The sequence below is a fragment of the Varroa jacobsoni genome, unplaced genomic scaffold, assembly GCF_002532875.2.
Source record: "Varroa jacobsoni isolate VJ856 unplaced genomic scaffold, vjacob_1.0 contig01198, whole genome shotgun sequence".
NCBI classification, from domain to species: domain Eukaryota; kingdom Metazoa; phylum Arthropoda; class Arachnida; order Mesostigmata; family Varroidae; genus Varroa; species Varroa jacobsoni.
Genome location: NW_019214594.1, coordinates 1 through 18,875, shown reverse-complemented (window position 1 = coordinate 18,875; position 18,875 = coordinate 1). Strand labels below are relative to the sequence as shown.

General features: G+C 37.8%; 1 protein-coding gene across 2 annotated transcripts; it reads right to left on the bottom strand.

Annotated features, from left to right (window-relative positions):
* Positions 1–2,971: 2,971 nt before the first annotated feature.
* Positions 2,972–18,617, bottom strand: LOC111271872 (nose resistant to fluoxetine protein 6; the record flags this gene model as incomplete). Of its 2 annotated transcripts, XM_022852887.2 has the most annotated exon segments (10): positions 2,972–3,701; positions 4,471–10,893; positions 11,710–11,931; positions 12,372–12,514; positions 12,787–12,973; positions 14,094–14,214; positions 16,739–16,861; positions 17,689–17,777; positions 17,940–18,053; positions 18,534–18,617. In XM_022852887.2, coding segments are annotated over 9 exon segments (1,260 nt in total), but the record flags the coding sequence as incomplete, so codon positions are not given.
* Positions 18,618–18,875: the final 258 nt, after the last annotated feature.

The window sequence follows — 18,875 nt, the reverse complement described above, 5'->3', positions numbered from 1 at the left end:
CATTATTAACAATTTCACAATTTGACAAGATTGTCAACTTCAGTTAATAGAAAAACATTAAAGCGTTGTTTATAAAGATACATTAAGATCAATATGCGGATATTGGCCGGAAGAGGGTTTTAATGATCCATTGACTTCACTAGAAGCGCTGAGCTACAATCACTACGCTCAGTTGCTTTCGTTTGAAAAGCTTCTCCTAAGCGAGGAGTTTGAGAGAAAGATAAATTGCTTATGCAGAATCAGTTTGAACTTTTTAATGTTTTGCGATTCTTTTTTTTTAGAAATTGCTAAGGATATAATTATTTACAAGAACCAATCTTGAAAAATGGGTAACGATCTCCAAGTTGTTGTGGCCATGCAAGCAATAATCCTCTTAAAGGGTCCACTTAAATCCTTGATCAATTCATATGCAAGTTATTGGTACTACACCGACAAAAGCGACAGGCATGACAATGGAATGAATGCGGAAAGAAATAATTTTACATGTAAATAGCAAAAGCCACAAACGCTTATGCTTCAGCCTCATTCGCAATTGTAAAAACTTTGAAAGATATCTGAGGGTTTTATAAATTCACCGAAACCGGTTTCTAGTTTATCCATTCCCTCACACCATTCTTCCATAAGGTAATCTTCTTTCGGTTAGAGAAGATAACAGTAAGACCAGACCAAATAATCTCAAAGTATATATACTTAGTCTAGTAATAAAGTATAATTTTATTCATTGAGTACTGGTTTGTATTTAACAAAAGTAGTATCAAATGGAATAGTGCAGAGACACCAAATTGTCCTGTGAATGAAAAGTATTGCAGAAAGTACGGGCCTAACACGGTCGATACAGTTGAGACCTCGAGCATGCAAAAATCAGTGTAGATTTTATGCTAACCTTTTTTAAAAAAACTTGCACTTTTCCATACAGATGAACAAAAAAACAGCTCTTCCAGCAAACGGCTCAAACTAACATAATGCTATTAAGTGCCTAAATGAAGGAAGCTTTGATAATCTCTATGCTCTAGTACGGTCAATGCACGGTATAATAATTATCTATTATTTTGCAGGCATTCTATTATCGATGGGGTTTTATAGAGATGCTTGGTGTTGCATCACTGTACTCTCGTCGATGTGGCGTCTTTACGGTGCAAAAAAGCTGGCTATCTAGGAGAAGAATTGCTAGCCGATTACTTATCTGTTAACCTTGTAATTAATAGTGTGAAACTAACGAACTGTGCTTTATAAAAAAAACAACAGTAGAAGGAACAGTACGCCTTGAAGCTAGCCGTGCTACATTAGAAGTTTCAGAATGTTGATGTAAAATCGACGTCGCATTCCCACTCCCTGCGAGCCACAATCAAGTATCTCACAAATGAAACAAAATTTACTTGTTCCTCGCGGCACGATAATCCATGGAGCTTTCTGTGGTGTAATAAGCTAGAATTTTGGTGGACTAAAATCTGAAAACGATTAGTGTTCTAGAAACGTTGGCCTGCTCGACAAGCTTTCGAAACAGCCAGAAATAGTATACCTACGGGTTATAAATACATATAAATAATTGAATGATTAGAGAGCGCGTAACCAATGAGTTATTTAAAGATAATTCAGGTATTTTCTATAAGTTCAACTGCACCTAGTTTGGAGTAACTCAGAATTGATTGAAATCGACTTTTTCGACGCAGATAATATTCTGTATATTATATTAGATCCTATATATATTCTATATATTACGTTATAAATATAACGCAAAATTGAACGCGTGTTCTTCATTGTTTACAGCCATTTTATTCATTTATAAGTCTAGAGATTTTTAAAATAGCTATGCTTTGTTGAAGTGGCTATGTTTTAAGTTCACCAAGGATGTCCCTGACGGCCAAGTCTTTTTAAGAAAAATCAATTTAAAAGGCGTCACTCCCAGTCTTTGTGAAGAACGTTGTACATCTGTTCCTTCGAATTTAAATAATTCGAGCAGAATTCTATTCTTCACACTACTCAATATCGTTCGAGCCTTAGAAAAAAAAACGTTTTTCGGCGGTCTGCTCTCTGAGTTGACCACAGTGTGTCTTTCCACTTTCATTTTAGAAAACTGATTGGGTTCAACAAAACTGTTAAATAACTACAGCTGTGAAAAAATTTTCGATCACACAAAGACAAGTAGCTTACTTTGTAGAAGACCGGAATCTTCGTGCCTCCTGAAAGATGGCGATAGCCTCTTCAATAGACTGGGCAGCGGATCATGTAAACAACTGATTCAAAAATTGCCGCTCTTCTCGTGAGAAGATTCTAGCAAAAGCGCCAAGCGGAGACAAATGCGGCCATGATTCAAGGTAAACTAGAGGATCTGCCAAATCGGTCTGGCTTTGAGAATGCTCTGTCGTTATACATAGACCTCTAGACATCGGAGTTAGCATGCGTAATCATAGACATTCTCGCTTGAATTAGTGCGGATGATCTATATGATTTCCTGCTGGGCATGAAAAATGTGCTAAATAAGTTGAAAAACAATATTTGGACCACACTATATCCACAGAGTTGTAGGTACTAAACGATTTTATCAGAAGTCAACAGCTTCTATATACTAAAACAGGCAAACTCTCCACCTGTTTTATTAAGTTTAGATGTTTTTTTAATCATATATAAGTTTTTTGAAAGATATCACATTTGTTATATTTAACAAGTTAAGGACTATACATAAGTGAATGTAATCATTCATATGCTTTTGTATAGGTTTATGCAGCCTGCTGATGCCAAACACCATCGACGGCTCTATATCAAACCCATGCTCGTTATAAACATAATGATTAGCAGCGAAATTATTAATAAAGTGAGCTTCAAACTAAATAGCATATCAATATCTAGCATACTTTAAGAGTACGCATCCACAGCTTGTGTATTTCAAAGCCATTTTTTTTCTCTGATGATGGCTCCGTCGCGACCCAAAGTCTACCTAGTATTCCTATTGAATAAAACAAGGCAGAAAAAATGTATTGAACTGTGTACGCATTATTTATTATTTATCACAGATTCAGATGGCAGTCTGTATTTTGAAGCCAAAGTAAACCACCTCTTCTTTTTAATATTTAGAAAAACTGTACCTACTCCGGATAGCGCAAATTTTATGTAAACCACATAAATATTTTACAGCCATAACTAGTGCAAGTACGATACAATTATTATATACACAATAACGTTAAGTATAAATGTTAACATTGTAAAATGTAAATATACCAGAGCTATTTGGCAAAATCTGTCTTACATCCTGGGAGGTAAACAAGACAAACAAGACTATCCAGGATCTCGTCTGGAAGTTCTGGACAACCTTCAAAGAAAGCGTCTATTTTCTTTTGGCGTAGATGAGCATGGTCCTTTTCTGTGACTACCTCTTGAGTTATTCTGAATTGAATCACTTCTGCTTCAGGATTAAATAGTAGAGCATCAAAATGGGACGTGATTAGCGCAGGGTGCTGATGCGCTTTTCCCAAGATCCGGTCCGACGCTACGCAGTACCCTAATTTGCGTTCTTGGATCTTCGCTTCTTTTTTGTCTCTTGCTCGACGGTTTTGAAACCAAGTGTTTACCTGTACCGTGCTACAGCCGATGACTTGTGCGATAATTTCTCTTCTTTTAACGCACAGAGCGCGGCTTTGTTTGTAATATTGTTCGAGGACTGTTCTCTGTTGCTCAGTGTATTCGATCCGGCAAGCCATAATTACCTATACAAGGTGTTAAAAAGACAACTCAGTGATCTGAAAAGGCCTCCCTGTCTGAATATTTTTTTGGTACTAATATCCCTTTCTGGAGAGGATAGGTGCACAAAATTTCCAGAACCTAGGCCATCTCATGTCCCTAAAATGGTAGATGCGTCGCCATTGCACACATTTTACTCAGACAACTACAGCAATTTTTATGGTATTTTGAAGGGTTCTTGAATAACTCGAAGTGTCTTAGACTTGATTTGATGAAGGACGGTAACTTCGTGAGCAACACGTTAGGCGACTACAGTTCATAGCCAGTGGCTGTGACAACCAAACGCCGCTTGATTAATCGAGGTCTTGCGCTGTTTTATCAAATATCTTTCAAGTTTTACGCCTGCTACTTCGTTAGTTTAGTACTATTGTTTTAGATGACGAACGATCCCTTCTAGCATAAAGCGAAGCGTGTTTTCGGTTTCGAATCTAGATCACAACATGCCCCAAAGTTTTCTAGGTAGACACGTTTTCACTGCACTACCACAAGGTCACACTCATCATACCTAAATACTTCGCGTCTGACGTTTAGAACAGCCGCTGAACACTATACCATGTGGTTAACGATGTGGCATGTGGATTATATCTGTCCCCAAAAGCTAACATACAGTTCACACGTGTCTTACCAAAGATTTTTTGTTAGACAAGTTACAATTGTGCCCTCGAACGGTCTTTCCCTCTTTGTGGCGGCAACATCAGTGTGGAGTTCATCAGTAGAGCAACGCTCAATACCTACACGTTCTGTAACGAACCGGTGACGCAGCAAGTACATTGTGTGCAGAAAAATAATATTTTCTTTAAAGATTTGCGGAATTCTATCCTATGGATGATCGAATTGCCTCCAAGGGTACGCCGTCGTTGTACCACCGTTTATATCACGTCTAGTGCTGGGAGAAGCACAAACAAGCGACATCTATATGAATCACGACTTGTCGTTTTTGGTGAACTTCATCTATTTACGTGTCCATTGCGACGCATATCGAAGAGATGACTGTATGAATTATTTTCCCATATAATTTATGTGGAAAAGTAGGCTGGATGTAAAGTGATTCCCCGAAGGTTTGGATGACTAGGCTGAAAATCTAATTGCATCCTATGCTAGGACGAAGTACGTTCGTTTTGTTTGATGTATATTAAAAGTTTTGTGAGGTACGCTGCTTTTTTTTTGTAAGATGATGCCTGCTCCAGAAGAAATGAGCCTTCCGAAGCGTGCAGGATAGTGTAGAGACCGTAGATGCTACGAAAAGCATCGAGTGTATAGCAAAACGATATGGAGATTGTATATAAACAGGCAACTAATGATGAATATTTCGGAAAAGGTTTTAAGCACCTGCTTCGAATTTGCTAGAGTCACATGTTTTAAATAACTCGGTGCAAAGACAAAATAAAAGAAGGGTGGACCACTTTTCATATGTCGTATAGAATAAAAAATTGTGAAGATATGTAAAGCAAGACAATCCATGGTAAAACTGATTCCCTTAGGACCGTCATAAGCAGAAAGGCCTTGGGATTACAAAACGTTCTACCCGCGAGTCTCTCGTCTAAAGATGGTAGAGCTGCCTATTTTCGTCTCTTTCCTCGGTGTCCCTACACGATAGTTGTGCTTAATCGCTCGATTCTTGTCTGAACAAAACCATGTTTAAACAACACACCTGCATGAGCTTGTATTTCTAAACGCCGAACGGGGACAACAACGGCAACAAATAATAGGTAAAGTCGCTACTCGTACGAACAGAAACTATAATAATATAAAAGGCGTTGGACTAAAATTTGAATAGATTCTTATTTAGCGCTGTCTCGGCTAAACAAAGAAATGTAAATGCAAAATCCTTTCGAACACACAAACGGATCAGTACTAGCATTATCGAGGGATTTTAGTTCAGCCATACGAAAATGAAAATAAGAGATATGGCGTATTTTGAAGATTTCAAAATTATCATGAGTTTGCGCAAAAAACCCTGCAAGTTTTTCAACCTGTTATTGAATGGTAACGCTTCATTGAAATTTACTTAACGAAAAAGGAAATAGCACATGCAAAATCTGATTTCCGGTTGGTAAATCTACCAGAATATAACACAATATGGAGAAAATATCGGCATGTCTTTCGAGCGCTTGCCAACATTGTCAAAACCATCCGCCGGGAGGACCTCGTTCAATGTCACTTTTTGATTTTATGCGGTATCAACAGTGTGATTTTGTTATTGACTCTGAGTAGCAGAGGCAGTAAAATGTAAGTAATAATTCAAATCAATCTTATGATTAGTTGTCAAGGTTCGATTTTGTGCCGGCCATTACATTACTCTGCATCTAGTATTCGCACCTGAAAAGTAAACATTTTGCTTCTCAAACGGAACGCAATATATTTAGATATATTTATTAAAAAAAAAAGAACTCAGGAATTATTTATAAAAGAAAATGCCAAAAAGCGTAGCATAATCTTTTCCAAGCGATCATCGTTCGTTTACACGACGGGGATTTCACGTTATTGTTCTGTATGGGAAATCATTCCATATAGCATGCTGGTCTCTATCTACCCCTCCTCTACCATGTAACCGGGTGTAAAAACAAATGCCAATCTGAACTATCGCTAATGTGCGCACATTTAATATTTTTATAATCTACGTGTTGTGTTTGCTAACATAAATGCTAACGAACAATTTACGTTAGAGCTCACGTCTCTCTACAATTTATATAACCATATACGTTATATATGATTAATTGCACGTCATGTGGTATGGTTATAAGTTCTGTTAGAACGTCCATGTAGTCGAATTCTAGTTCATTGAATCGTAGTTAAAAGAAATCAAAATAATTTCTATCAGCTAAAAAAAAAATATATATATATATATATATATATATATGTGATATTTAACTTCAGCATTCTATTAAATATTGTCCATTGCAACCAAGGAAATTATAGTTGTTCTTTTTCATAAAATTTACGTTAAATTCGTTTTAAATTTTTTCAACGAAATTTTGATTTCTTTAGTTATTGCTGTAAGCAATGGAGCAAGCCTTGTATGGCAATTCTACTGAATTCCTGATCGTACGCCAAATAAAATGCATATGAGGCACTAGATCGTAACTTACCCAATGAAGTTTAAAGTGATGTATCACTGAATAAAAAATGCCATGTCCGACCAACCGTTCTTGCCGAAAATACATAACAGAACAGCAGATGTCATTGTCATAATATAACAATATAATTTCTTCCGACTTATGATTTTTCCGTGTGTTGAAATAATGCCATTGTAAACAAATAGTGTTTGACTTAAAACTTCGTCAAGTCTTTATTAAACACTGAGATTGACTTGTTTGTTGAGAGAACGGTGATAAGCAGTTAAAGTGGTTATGTAGAAACAGCAAAACTAATAATGTTATAAGTTGTTCTCTGATATAGGGGTTACACTTGGTTGATTTATTAAATTCCTCCTCAATAATGACAATAGATCAGTTTGGCCTCGCTATATTGTTACATTATAACACGATTATATTGCACTTATACCCTGCACCTACGATGACTATTGTAGGTGGTTGTGACCCATTGTCTTTACATTAGTGCCGTTCTTTGTTGCATCACCTCATCTTCTATACTTTTTCGTTTTTCAAGTTACAATCACAATTAAGTTACATTTTACTCAAATGAATCTTGCTTATCTATTTGTAATCCCATGATTTTCCTATATGCTATATAGTGTAGGCACTGCCCGATCTGCTCATTTATTTCAAGCAGAAATGGGAGAGAACAATTTTTATTAGCGCAATACATTTTTATCTTATACAGCTGCAAGCGATTTACGAATAATATCGTGTATGTAGAAGGTGTTAGATACATATTAAAATCTGAGCAGATGTCTCAAAGTGTTTGAACCCAGTTGAGGGAAACGAATGCAATATGTTTCAGAATAGTCTTGTTTACGCTGCAATTGACGACACAAGAGATAAGGATGGATTGCATCAACTTATTGTATTAAAGTGTGCCTGGAGAAACAGGTGTCCTACCTGGGCTTTTTACTGTCACGATAGGTATTAGTGGCAGTGAAAAATTAAAATTTATGATTTCTTATTGACTATAAAGTACTTGAGTTATCACCAGTAGTTTGTACTGTACGCTGTGATCCATATGTATGTAAAGTTGGCGTAGAGAATACAAGGGTGAGAGCGCGTTGCTGTTCAACGGTTGGACCTTTGGGTTAGAATTGCGAGTGAAGCAATCGCTTCGACCGCGAACTCGCAGGCTGTAAAACGTTGTAAGTCCTTTTGTGTCATGTCATTTTTTAATATAGGTGTATGAATTATGATTTTAAAAAGCGTAGACAGCATTACTTGCTATGACATGCTACGGACACGAGAATAGACGACTTCACGCACCCGTATTGGAGATGGATTTTTCAAGACTAGTATTAAACTGTATTAGAACTGTAGGAATGGCACCGAATATTGTCAAAAGCTGCTGACAAAGAAAAACAATGCAAGGACCTAAAAAGGAACCCGACCCTGAAAACTGAAAGAAATTTTTACGATGAGATATATTGTTGAAAAGAAGGAAGTTTTATTATAACAATGTTGCAGTTGGAATCTCATCATAAATCAATGAAACATTTCGATGGAGGGTACCATGAAATGTCTTCACAAATATTGCCATAAAGCCTGCGTACCCCCAAATCTGGGTCGAATCAAATCTCTCTTTTTGGACTACCACGATCAAAAAAGAAGATAGGTGGAACACAACAAACTTGTCGGAACCAACTCTCCAATGACCGTCATAACGCTTTGAATAAAGAGCATACTGTTGGTCAAAAAATACCTCGAAGCTGCACTATTGAGCACTTAACCACGAAGAACAGCGTAACCAGAGGTTACGCACATATTACTAAGACACTTAACACTGTCGGTACTAAAAAATATTACGTTCATTGTTATTTTCATCCTCATCATTATCATTATCTAATGTCATTCTTTGGCGATTCACCTAGAGAATAACACATGTTCCAATGGGAAGGTAAATAGTAATATTGATACACGGGCCTGATCGACTAATCGTAGGGCAGACATCAATGTCTGCACTAAAAGCAGTCGATCAGGCCCACAAATTTATTAACATGTCCTAATAAAGTAAAATTGTTTAAGATTTCATAAATCTAAGTCACCTCTTGGCATACTGGAATTGGCGGATTTTTGTTAAGTGACTGGGTTATATAACTTACATAAAAAACAAACCACAGTGAGATATTCCATATGAAATTTGCTTTATCTACCTTTAACTGTATAGATAAAATAGCTTGGGATGATGCCGTTGATAAGTGGGGTTTGGTAAGAACATGAATTACGATTTTTTGTTGCTTTTCGATCGTATAAGATGCAAGAAATGCCAAGTAAATCGGTAGCCATAGGTTTTGACATTCAGCGACCACATAGAAGTACTGATCGTTTTGAAACGATGCCAATTCAGCTTTAATCCCTTCTAGATCTCTAGACAACCAGACATGCTTACTTAAAATTAAAAATATATGTAAAAGCTGGATATGGACCAGTACAATACATTTGCGTACGACCACAAAATTAGTAATTTTGTCACCCCAGATACGCGGCGATTATAGACAAGAAATGTATGCCTTCAATTCACGTATTCCATTTCAAGTCATCAGCGCATAATTAATGAAGATATAAATACGGGTATAAATGAAGTCATTTGACCGTTTTCTGACAAGTAGTATTAACTATATGTATGTTAAAAGAAAATCTGATAGTCGAACGGCCTTTAGATAATCGGCTAATACTTTGGATTAGAAAAAAGTATCATACCCATCTTCGTGGTATAACATTGCTATTTTTTTTTCAGTCGACTGATGGTAATGATTGAACCTATTTTTCCATTCTTTGTCCAGTACTACATATTGTTATATATTAATTAGAATAAGTAGACTGGCTGTGTAGGCTATATAGGCCCAGTTGGCAGAATGTTTGGTAAGTGAGTATCCAACGGCTTTGTTCTTCTACAAAAGTATTCCAAAATCATGTTGGCTTATGATTCCGCCTCTATGTATTATAGCTAAAACGTCTAGATCTGTAAATTACCTGTAATATCATACCATTGGTTAAAAAACGATCAGGAAACAAAAACATTGTGTTATCTATAGAGTGTGTTAATTCAGAGCTTTTTTAGACTAGCTTAACTAATGATGTTCCGATATTCTTGAAAGGAAGTAATCCGGCTTTGCGAGTCTCATACTAAGCACCGTCACCCGTTGGCGACGTATGTGCGTCAGACAGTCTGAAATCTCTTCAGAACTATATACTATACGTTTAACAACTGTGGCCACCCCGTCAGGATTTGACAAGTGAGTGAAGGTTTTATTACAATAAAATTAATAAAAAATAATGAAAAACCAAAACTGATCAACAGTGTATCTTCAAAGTACACATTCGTGTATGGATTCGCCCAACCACGAGCCCATATACAATAGATTATGGATACTGGCGCGTAGGCAAAGCGTTTTGTCGCCTTCGTCTTCTACCATCCGAGCAGCCATTCGATTGACCATGTCAACAAAAGTCGCTTGTTTCCTACACTCATCGTTCTTGAGTTAATGACATCAGTGACAGGTGCGCCATTCCTAGCGTATATTTACAGTAATATGAGCAAATATATATAGAATCATGTCTTCAGTTCTTATAGTGTTGTCGTTGTAAATAAACGTGCTGCTAAAATCTTGATCGTGTAGATAATGAGTCCAAAGTTTTTTGATGGTTTCAATCATCTGAGCTGAACTCGTCCTGTGGGTCGTCTTCTTTGTAGAGTGCACATACTAGTTTTCGCATCCCCTTGAATAGAGGGGTGAACCCATATTGATATATATGTCACGCTTTGCTCTGATTTCGTCGCTACTGGTATCGGCTCTCCTATAGAGGTTTACAACACGTTCCATTTGTTGATAGTGATCCATGCAGATGGGAAGGACAGAGATGACGGAGGAGCGGTTTAGAGATGAATCGCGACATTGTAATTGCTACGACAGGTATCACCATTAGTGTCACCGTGGCGATTCACTTCTATCGAACTGCTAAGGTCCCGCGCAAATGCGATGTGCATTTGTCCGAGCTCGTCGTTAATACGGCGGGTTGTTCGAAGTTCAACAGCGGGTTCCTTGCGACTCTCCTATAATCAGAGCAGAATAGAAACATGCAAGCTACATTTTCAATATAAATATCTTGGGTGCAGTCAGTGTGATTTAAGAAAAAAATATAATCCTAGCGTATATCTGTATCGGCATTTGAAGTATCTTCATTTCTTCAAAAATATCTAAAAATATCAGTCTTTCGCTGAATCAGATTTCTGTTAGACGGCAAAGCCGGATGCATTAATTGCCGTTTTCATGCAACAGTTCCCATCCAATAGATGCAGGTAGTTAGCAACGTACTTTATACATATAGGGTGTGATGGTGTAGCGGAATGTGTTTGTCTACAAAATTTACATGGAGTTAATGGAAGCTTGACACGGGGCGTATATACAGTTCGTTTCGTGCTAGAAAAGCCAGCCATCTTAATAGTAGCAAACGTAAAACTCGAAACACTTACAGGAAGGCCCGGTACCCTTTAACGTAATAATTTGGTGCTTAATTTTCGATTATAGATGAGCATATTAACAACGTTAAAAGAGGGCTGGCTCGCTCGCATCCTTTGACTCTTTTGCCTACGGGCATTTATAAATAGATTACGCTCTACGATTAACTATTTTATATTTTATTTGTATTTATTTGCAATAATATGGGATATTTGCAATAATAATAGGAATATGATTCTTTTAAATGCCCAAACACGCAGCTTGGTGACGCGTTACTGCCCAGTATATTGGACGTGCCAGTCGTTTTTGTTTAGCTTAAACGATGAAATATATCGTAAGCCTTTCAAGTTAAATTATATTAAACGCTTTGCTCAGCAAGCACAAAAACATCGAAGAGGAAACAGACTTACAATGCCACTGAGATGTAAATTTTTGTTTAAATTCTTTTCCATGTAGCAGCGTTCGTCATTTACTATGGTCTCATCTTGCTTAGTGGTCTTGAGTCCCCGTTTGGTTTCGTTGCTTTCGCCCATAACGACCTCCTTGAGGAACAGAATGGTTCTCTCACAGAACACCGTGGCCAAAAGCGCCGCAGCAAAAGTCAGTACGAAGCTGCCCATTCCATTATAGAACTGAAAAGTGAGATACGACGGGAAAACTCTGTATGTAAGATGTGCCAACAAAAACTAAAAAACACATGTTATCAATTGTCCCGTAGGCGAAGAAGACAAAGAAAAAAAAGTCAATTACCTATATTAGTCGTGTTAATTATGATCTAGGGCATATCGAATATAATTTCCCAAACACAAGACGTTTGAATATTTAGCAAAGTAGTTATTTTACAAACAAAAATCGGAACGTTTCTTTGAATTCATAAGGACACTGCTTCTGATTATGCTAGGTATATATACTAAATTCATCTTCAGTGTTATATGAGTACATGTAGTATTAATCATTTCTTTGTTTGTAGTGCACACTTCAGCCGCAGATACGTCCACTGAGTACGTAATATATGGACGCATTTACAAGAATCTACTATTTCGCCATGCTAGGCACTTCGCTAATATTATACCTGGGGCATAAATGTTATATGCGTGCGTTCGTCAATGGTCCACATTCTGTGCCAAATCAACGGCACATGCATCACGTACATGGCATACGAGAGACGTGAAATTGGAACTAACGCCTGGTAACCAAGGATCGAATTCACTATACCTGTAAAATCGCGTCAAATTTCGTGAACGTTAAAATGATACAAGTTGAAGAAAATGCTATATTATTGATCCGGTATGAATTAAATGAATTAAATACAGCTTCATCTTCAGCCCAAGAAATCCCCGTATCTACAATTGCTTCTATCGCTATTCATATTAAGGTAGAATAATTTAACAAAAGTAAACTAGCTTACACAGTAAGTGCTTCTTTAGTAGCTAGAAAGTAATCTGTAGGTTTAAATAGGTGCCAAATCAGCACGGGCATCAACCTACCGCCACGTCCGGTTGTGCAAGCAAAGACTACCCAGGCGAGTCCACCGGCCCACAGGGAACGATGGGTGGACGCATAGAGTGCAGAGATCCACTGCGAAGGTAGTTCGCCTGCCCCCCAGTTTTTCGTCACGAAAAGCACCGTAAGCATCAAGCTTGTCGCGAACGCCCAACCCAGTATCTCAACAGTCTACACGTTGCCAGCGATTACATGCAAGCGGGACAATAGTTGATCCAACAAAGTATGCAGTGTTAAAAGCAATCAATATTCGTTAAAATAAATGCTAACCTTCCGTTGATTGCAATTGTCGTGGATGTCTTTTTACTATTGTTATTATTAAATTCTATCTGTACTAACAGCGCTTAGTTAAGAAACTGAAACGCCAATGAGTTTTGTTGTATAGTCTGCTAGACATCTGCTTACATTGAATCCCGGAAAATACTATCGCTATATAGAGCGCTGATGACTGTCATATTATTTTGAACGCTGCCCCGCCCCCGCCTTACTTACGGGTCAGCGCGCTTGTAAATGACCCCATTCATTCACGTGTTTGTATGTTCCACTTTTACGAAGTTGCCACTTCATAGAGAATCGGCTGTTAAGTCCGCAGTATCATACTCGCGTCACCATCGATTGTTTACCACCGGTATCTTTTTACACGTACATGTTATTAACCGAACAAGTATCGTTGAGCAGATAATTCAACAAGGACTGGTGTCTTTGTTCGGTCCTACGACCTTATTCTGGCTAGAGTTTTGAGTAATCGCTTGAAACTAAACCTCAAAGTATGGTCTGCTATGGATATATTAGCCAGCTAAAGGCAAGTTGTGTTGAACTGGCTCACCTAAGAGAAACGGTCAGACCAATTTTTCAGCGTAGCATGCTTGCAGTCATCTGATCGAATCGGTCCTACTTATTATACGAACTACTTGGCTAATTTTGGTGGCCTCAGCATGGAACATGGGCATTTATGTCGTATCACATTGACTATTTGTGTACTATGAGTAAGTGCATGAATATTTAGGAATGTTTGAATCTACCTATACACGATGTTAATATACGGTTTCGACTTTGAATGCTATACTCTTATGTACTGTGCAGCATTACTAAGAAAACTACATAAATATTGATAGAAAAGCGACGACAAAAAAATTTATATACACACAAGTTACATAACTTGAATATATAATGTGTTATTTACGTGGCGAAGAAAAATTAAAATTAATTAAAAAATGTTTGTCTTATAATGCGCAGTACGCACCTTGTATCTATAGAGTTTTACCTACATAGCTGTCGTAAAAGGCTTTACCTTGGAGATTGCGATATCCCGATGTTTCAGATAGAGCCAGCAGGAAAACACACCGACTGTAAATGGGCCGAAGTGCACCCATGGCTGCATGTAGGTCATCGAAAGCATCGCCGTTGTGAAACTAAAAAAAACAAGTGGCAGAGTCAATTTCACCAAATTCGTCGTTAGAAGCAATTGTTCGGAAGAGCTTAATTATCAGATCGGTCAGACCTTTGAAATTTACTACTTACACAGTTTATTTAGTGTTCATTTGCATCTCCGTCTGACCAGGTCAGTTTGTTCAATTTCTCAGTGGAACCAAATCATGTGACCGAAAAATTGTTCAAGAGTCAACACGATCTTCGTCACTACTGGCTCAGCTGTAGGTAAGACAGTGAAGATAGTATAGGAGCTAAAACCGATGAAAAACATTTGACAGCAGTATTTTGCTGATACTGGTTTTAGCGCTTTTTTGCTGAATATCACTATCTAATCACGGACACCAGCTTCTAAACGATCGTAAGAAGCGGTGACGATGAACTGAGGGTTTCTTTATTGCGCTAAGATTTGACCCGGTAGCCTCAAGAGCCCTCTGTACAGATAGGGGTCAATTGCACTATTGCCATAAATCGCCTGTTTGAAGGGGGAATACGGTAAAGGGAATAACCCACATGAACGCCGTTAATGTAAGTGCCATTGTCAACACACTGATCATATGCAACTAATTCTTTTCACGGTAAGAAAAAGTTATCTCTGAACAAGATTGGCACTGGCAATGTACAAAGGGTATTTCGCAACAATCCTCGACGTAAAGGGGACAGTTGAACTCTCGGGCAGGCCTCAACAAACACAACTCATAGGATTTAGTGGTATTTAAAAAAGGGATCTCACTGCCGGCATTCGAAACACGGCGAAGCCGAAATAATAGATATCGACTTCGTTTATCGAAGTGAGTCATATTATTGGAAATTAACGAAGTAAAGGTCCTAGACAGAAAGAAGACTTGCAACTGACTCTTACAGTATAACATATCTGACATGTCCCTGTGATCGCGCGTTTCGAACGTCGTTGCTTGTCAAACTTAAAGGTACGTAAAATAGCGTGGATATGAAAGCACTTTGATTTCTTGCTGTGCGGGCTTGGCCTTCGGAAGCAATGCTCAAGTAGAATAGTAGCGTGCGAAGAGCAAAAATATTTGTTTATAAAGGTTTGCTAAAATGTTTTTTCATGCTAGGCTTCACGCTGTCTCGGATTACGAACGTTCGAGCCTATCGACGACCGGTTCAAAGCAGAAGTCTGAAAGCGGATATATTGTCTTTGTGTATTTCCTTTCCAAACAACGACGAAGGACTATGAAAAAGCCAATTACATTATTCCAATAGGTATTAATATTGATAGTTCCCAAAACACGGTACCTACTTGGGGCGAACTCGAAAGGTGAATACCAACCCAAAAAATTAATAAATCTGTGTGAATGTTTTCACTCTATTCCCTAACAATAACAACGTATTTGAATATTCTACTGGTTGTGGGTATTTGATGCCCAATAATAGTACGATTTGAATTTCGACTCACACCTAGTTAATAAGGGTTAATAAGCTTTGCTTAATTCCTAACCTAAGCGCAATCCCTAGCCAAACGTGGCATTGTAGTCCATGTTTAATGGTGAAAAGCTGCTTGTATTTTTATCTATGTATCTTTACGTTATGATATTCATTTGAAGGCTACCTTACAACACATCTTTTCTCTTTTAGATTATTCTGGTTGTATGAAAATTATTTTTATTCAAATGATACAGGTGGACAACGTCTTTAGTCATGCTTTAAAATTATATTAAGAAAAAAAATATATCGTAGACAAGTTGGCCTCCTGACCATGTAGTAACCATTCAACGTTGTCATGTAAACTGAATTTCCCGGGTGTCACAGTTTCAAAACACAGCACGCTACTGAAGTGCTGGCGTGCCGCTAGGCCTGGGGATGCCAAAAAAGCGGCAAGGAATAGTTATGACATAATTTATTCACTTAGTGCCCTGCGCTGGGAAAAAAAACTCATCCTGTAGTTCCGCTCTAATGGTTACCGCCGTACGGGCTGCTTATAGACAGACCATTGCTTTGATATATGGAAGTGCAGTAGTTTCACAGGAACGCTAAAGTGAGTGTCGGGCAACGGGATCGGTTTAATTTCGACAATTTGAGCAAATTATGCTAATTTGATCAGCGGCAAACTTGAAACATTCAAATTCCATTAGCGTCGCCATCGTAAACACCACTCGCTAGCATCAAAACGAAGGCTATATATGTTACAGAATTAGTTCAAAGCCATACTGTTTTTCTATGATAAATAGCAGATCATTAGATATGCATTAGATGCACATAAAAAACGCGCCCAGCCTGAATATATAACTAGTGCAGATGTTGTGTAATTTGTATTGAAACGTGTTTCTCTACTCTGGTTAAGGCAAAATTTCTTGAAGGCAATATCTCAACAACGGAATATGACCTACTATATAGTAACGATTAATTTTTAATAAAAAATAAAATATTTGACAAATATGAAATGGTAGCTGTACACTGCGGGTGTATGCATGTACAGTTCTCGTTCACACAAATTGACTCGTGTATATATTGCCTCAAAGAAAGTTAAGTAAAACAACAAAAACTTACGTCAGATCTCCAGCGACGTAGAGCGCCGTTGGGTGATACTCATTGACGAAATTCTGGACAACCAAAATTATTATGCCGACTAATGAGATGGCAGCCATAGCCACGAAGCCTCGACGATAGGTTCTGCTTGAGACGGTGTGATTATACAACCGAACGAATACATGCATAGAAAAATTAGCCGCATCTACACCACTAACGGTAAACGTTCTTGAGCCACCTCAAAGAACTAAAGAGATGGTCTAACAAATATGTAACTTGTTGGGTTTAACATGTTGAAGGGCATTACTCTCTATGGAACAATTCATGCGAGAACATCTAAAATTCTATGGAACGACTTGTGCGCGAACATAGCATGGAAGTGATAGTAATAGATTTTAGTCCTGTCTATGTCTGATTTATACATTAATACAACTAAACACTTTTCTTCTGGGTGTAACTCCTACCTAAGTCTTACTTCAGTGAAGAAGTATCCATGTAAACTTTTGCCTATGGAACAATTCGTGTTTTCTAATGCTCTGTTACAGAATTACTGGTTCCTCACAGATTTCCTCTCGACACCTCCGTGCATCTATTCTTGCATTTGAAGATTCATAAAACATAGTGGATTTACTGCACGAGCTGCGGACATGCATGTTCGCTAATAAAGCTCATTTCCACTGATTCAAGCATTGACAATGTTACATCACGACGAATTAGCGCATATAAAATGTTGTATGATTGATTAGTTACTGGGTGTTGGATTGGGTAGTAACGTATACGTATACTTTTTTTTTATTTGACTGTCGTGTCATATACGTCATTAGCGAAACGTGAAATAACGACCCCTGGTTATCTCAAGCACAGGGCCAACCTTATTTGCCCCTGCGCCGATTAAGTATACTGCACAGTCAGAGTTAAATAGAGTATGAAATTAATCTATTGATTCCATCAGTTGCAAAAATAAGACGTACCCCTCTGATCTGAACGTGTAAAGAACGAGCCCGACGAAGATCAGATATAGCTGCGTATCCACAGAGATGTACCAGAAAGGAACCATACACTAGAATTCACATGAAAATTAGAACCACAGTGTAAAAAGCTGTCAGACAACTAAAGAATGCCATTTTCCTTAAACGAAGTAGGCACAGATGTATATCTAGTAAATACGTTTATCTATTTTCAACCTTCATTTAGCTGCTTAAATGCATTTTGGACGACTCACCAGCTCATCATGATGTAGAACATTTTGGAAGTTCAGCATAAGCAATAACCAATGATCACGGCATTTCTGAAGCTCCTTACCAATGAACTCTTGCCATATTGGCCCGTCTCCTACCTAGAAAACGGATATGACAATTAACCTATGTTCTGTATACGATTAGTGTTTATGAAATCATACCATAATTAGTCCGTGGAACCTGCTTTTTTGAGGCTTTTGTTACCGCAATATTTAAATGCGTTATGCATTTATAGGATTACTTACCGCTCTAGATAAGTAAATGCGTTTATAGAAAAAAATGAGCATCTAAGGTACAACTACAAGTTGATTAGCTTTACGGAAAGGTCTGTTTTACCGGACAGGTATCAACGTATTATGCCTTCAGCGCTTTTCAAAGCTCCAACAATTATTAAACTGCGGAAGGCTTAATAGGCACCTGCTGTCCGGTCAGGCAACTATTAGAAACATCGAAAAAAAGCTGTATAAACTTGAGATACAATCAGCGCTCTAAGGCTTGGTGATAATGTAGAATATACTCTCGAAATGACAGCAGTTGCTGATTTTCAATGTGGTAATAAAACATGTGGTCTCACTTACTTTTGCAATGAGGAACAAAGTTGCAATCGCTACACAGGCCATCGGAATGAGTCGCCACCAGCGAAGTAGATAAAAGAGTGTAATCTGAAAATTCAGAAAAAAAAATGCCTAAATGCTACTACCAGATCTCTTGTATTGGAACTTTAGTAGAAAAATTTTCACATAAGGATACTTGCTGAGGCCTCCACGTGTATATAATCAGTTGTGAATCAGTTTGTACTTCTCCCTCCGGAACATGAAACCTTTACTTGTAGCCTAATTACTCACACTATTGGTACAGACAATTAAATTGCATGTATATTAAGCTATAGCTGAGTTATATGCTGTTTAATTATCTACTCC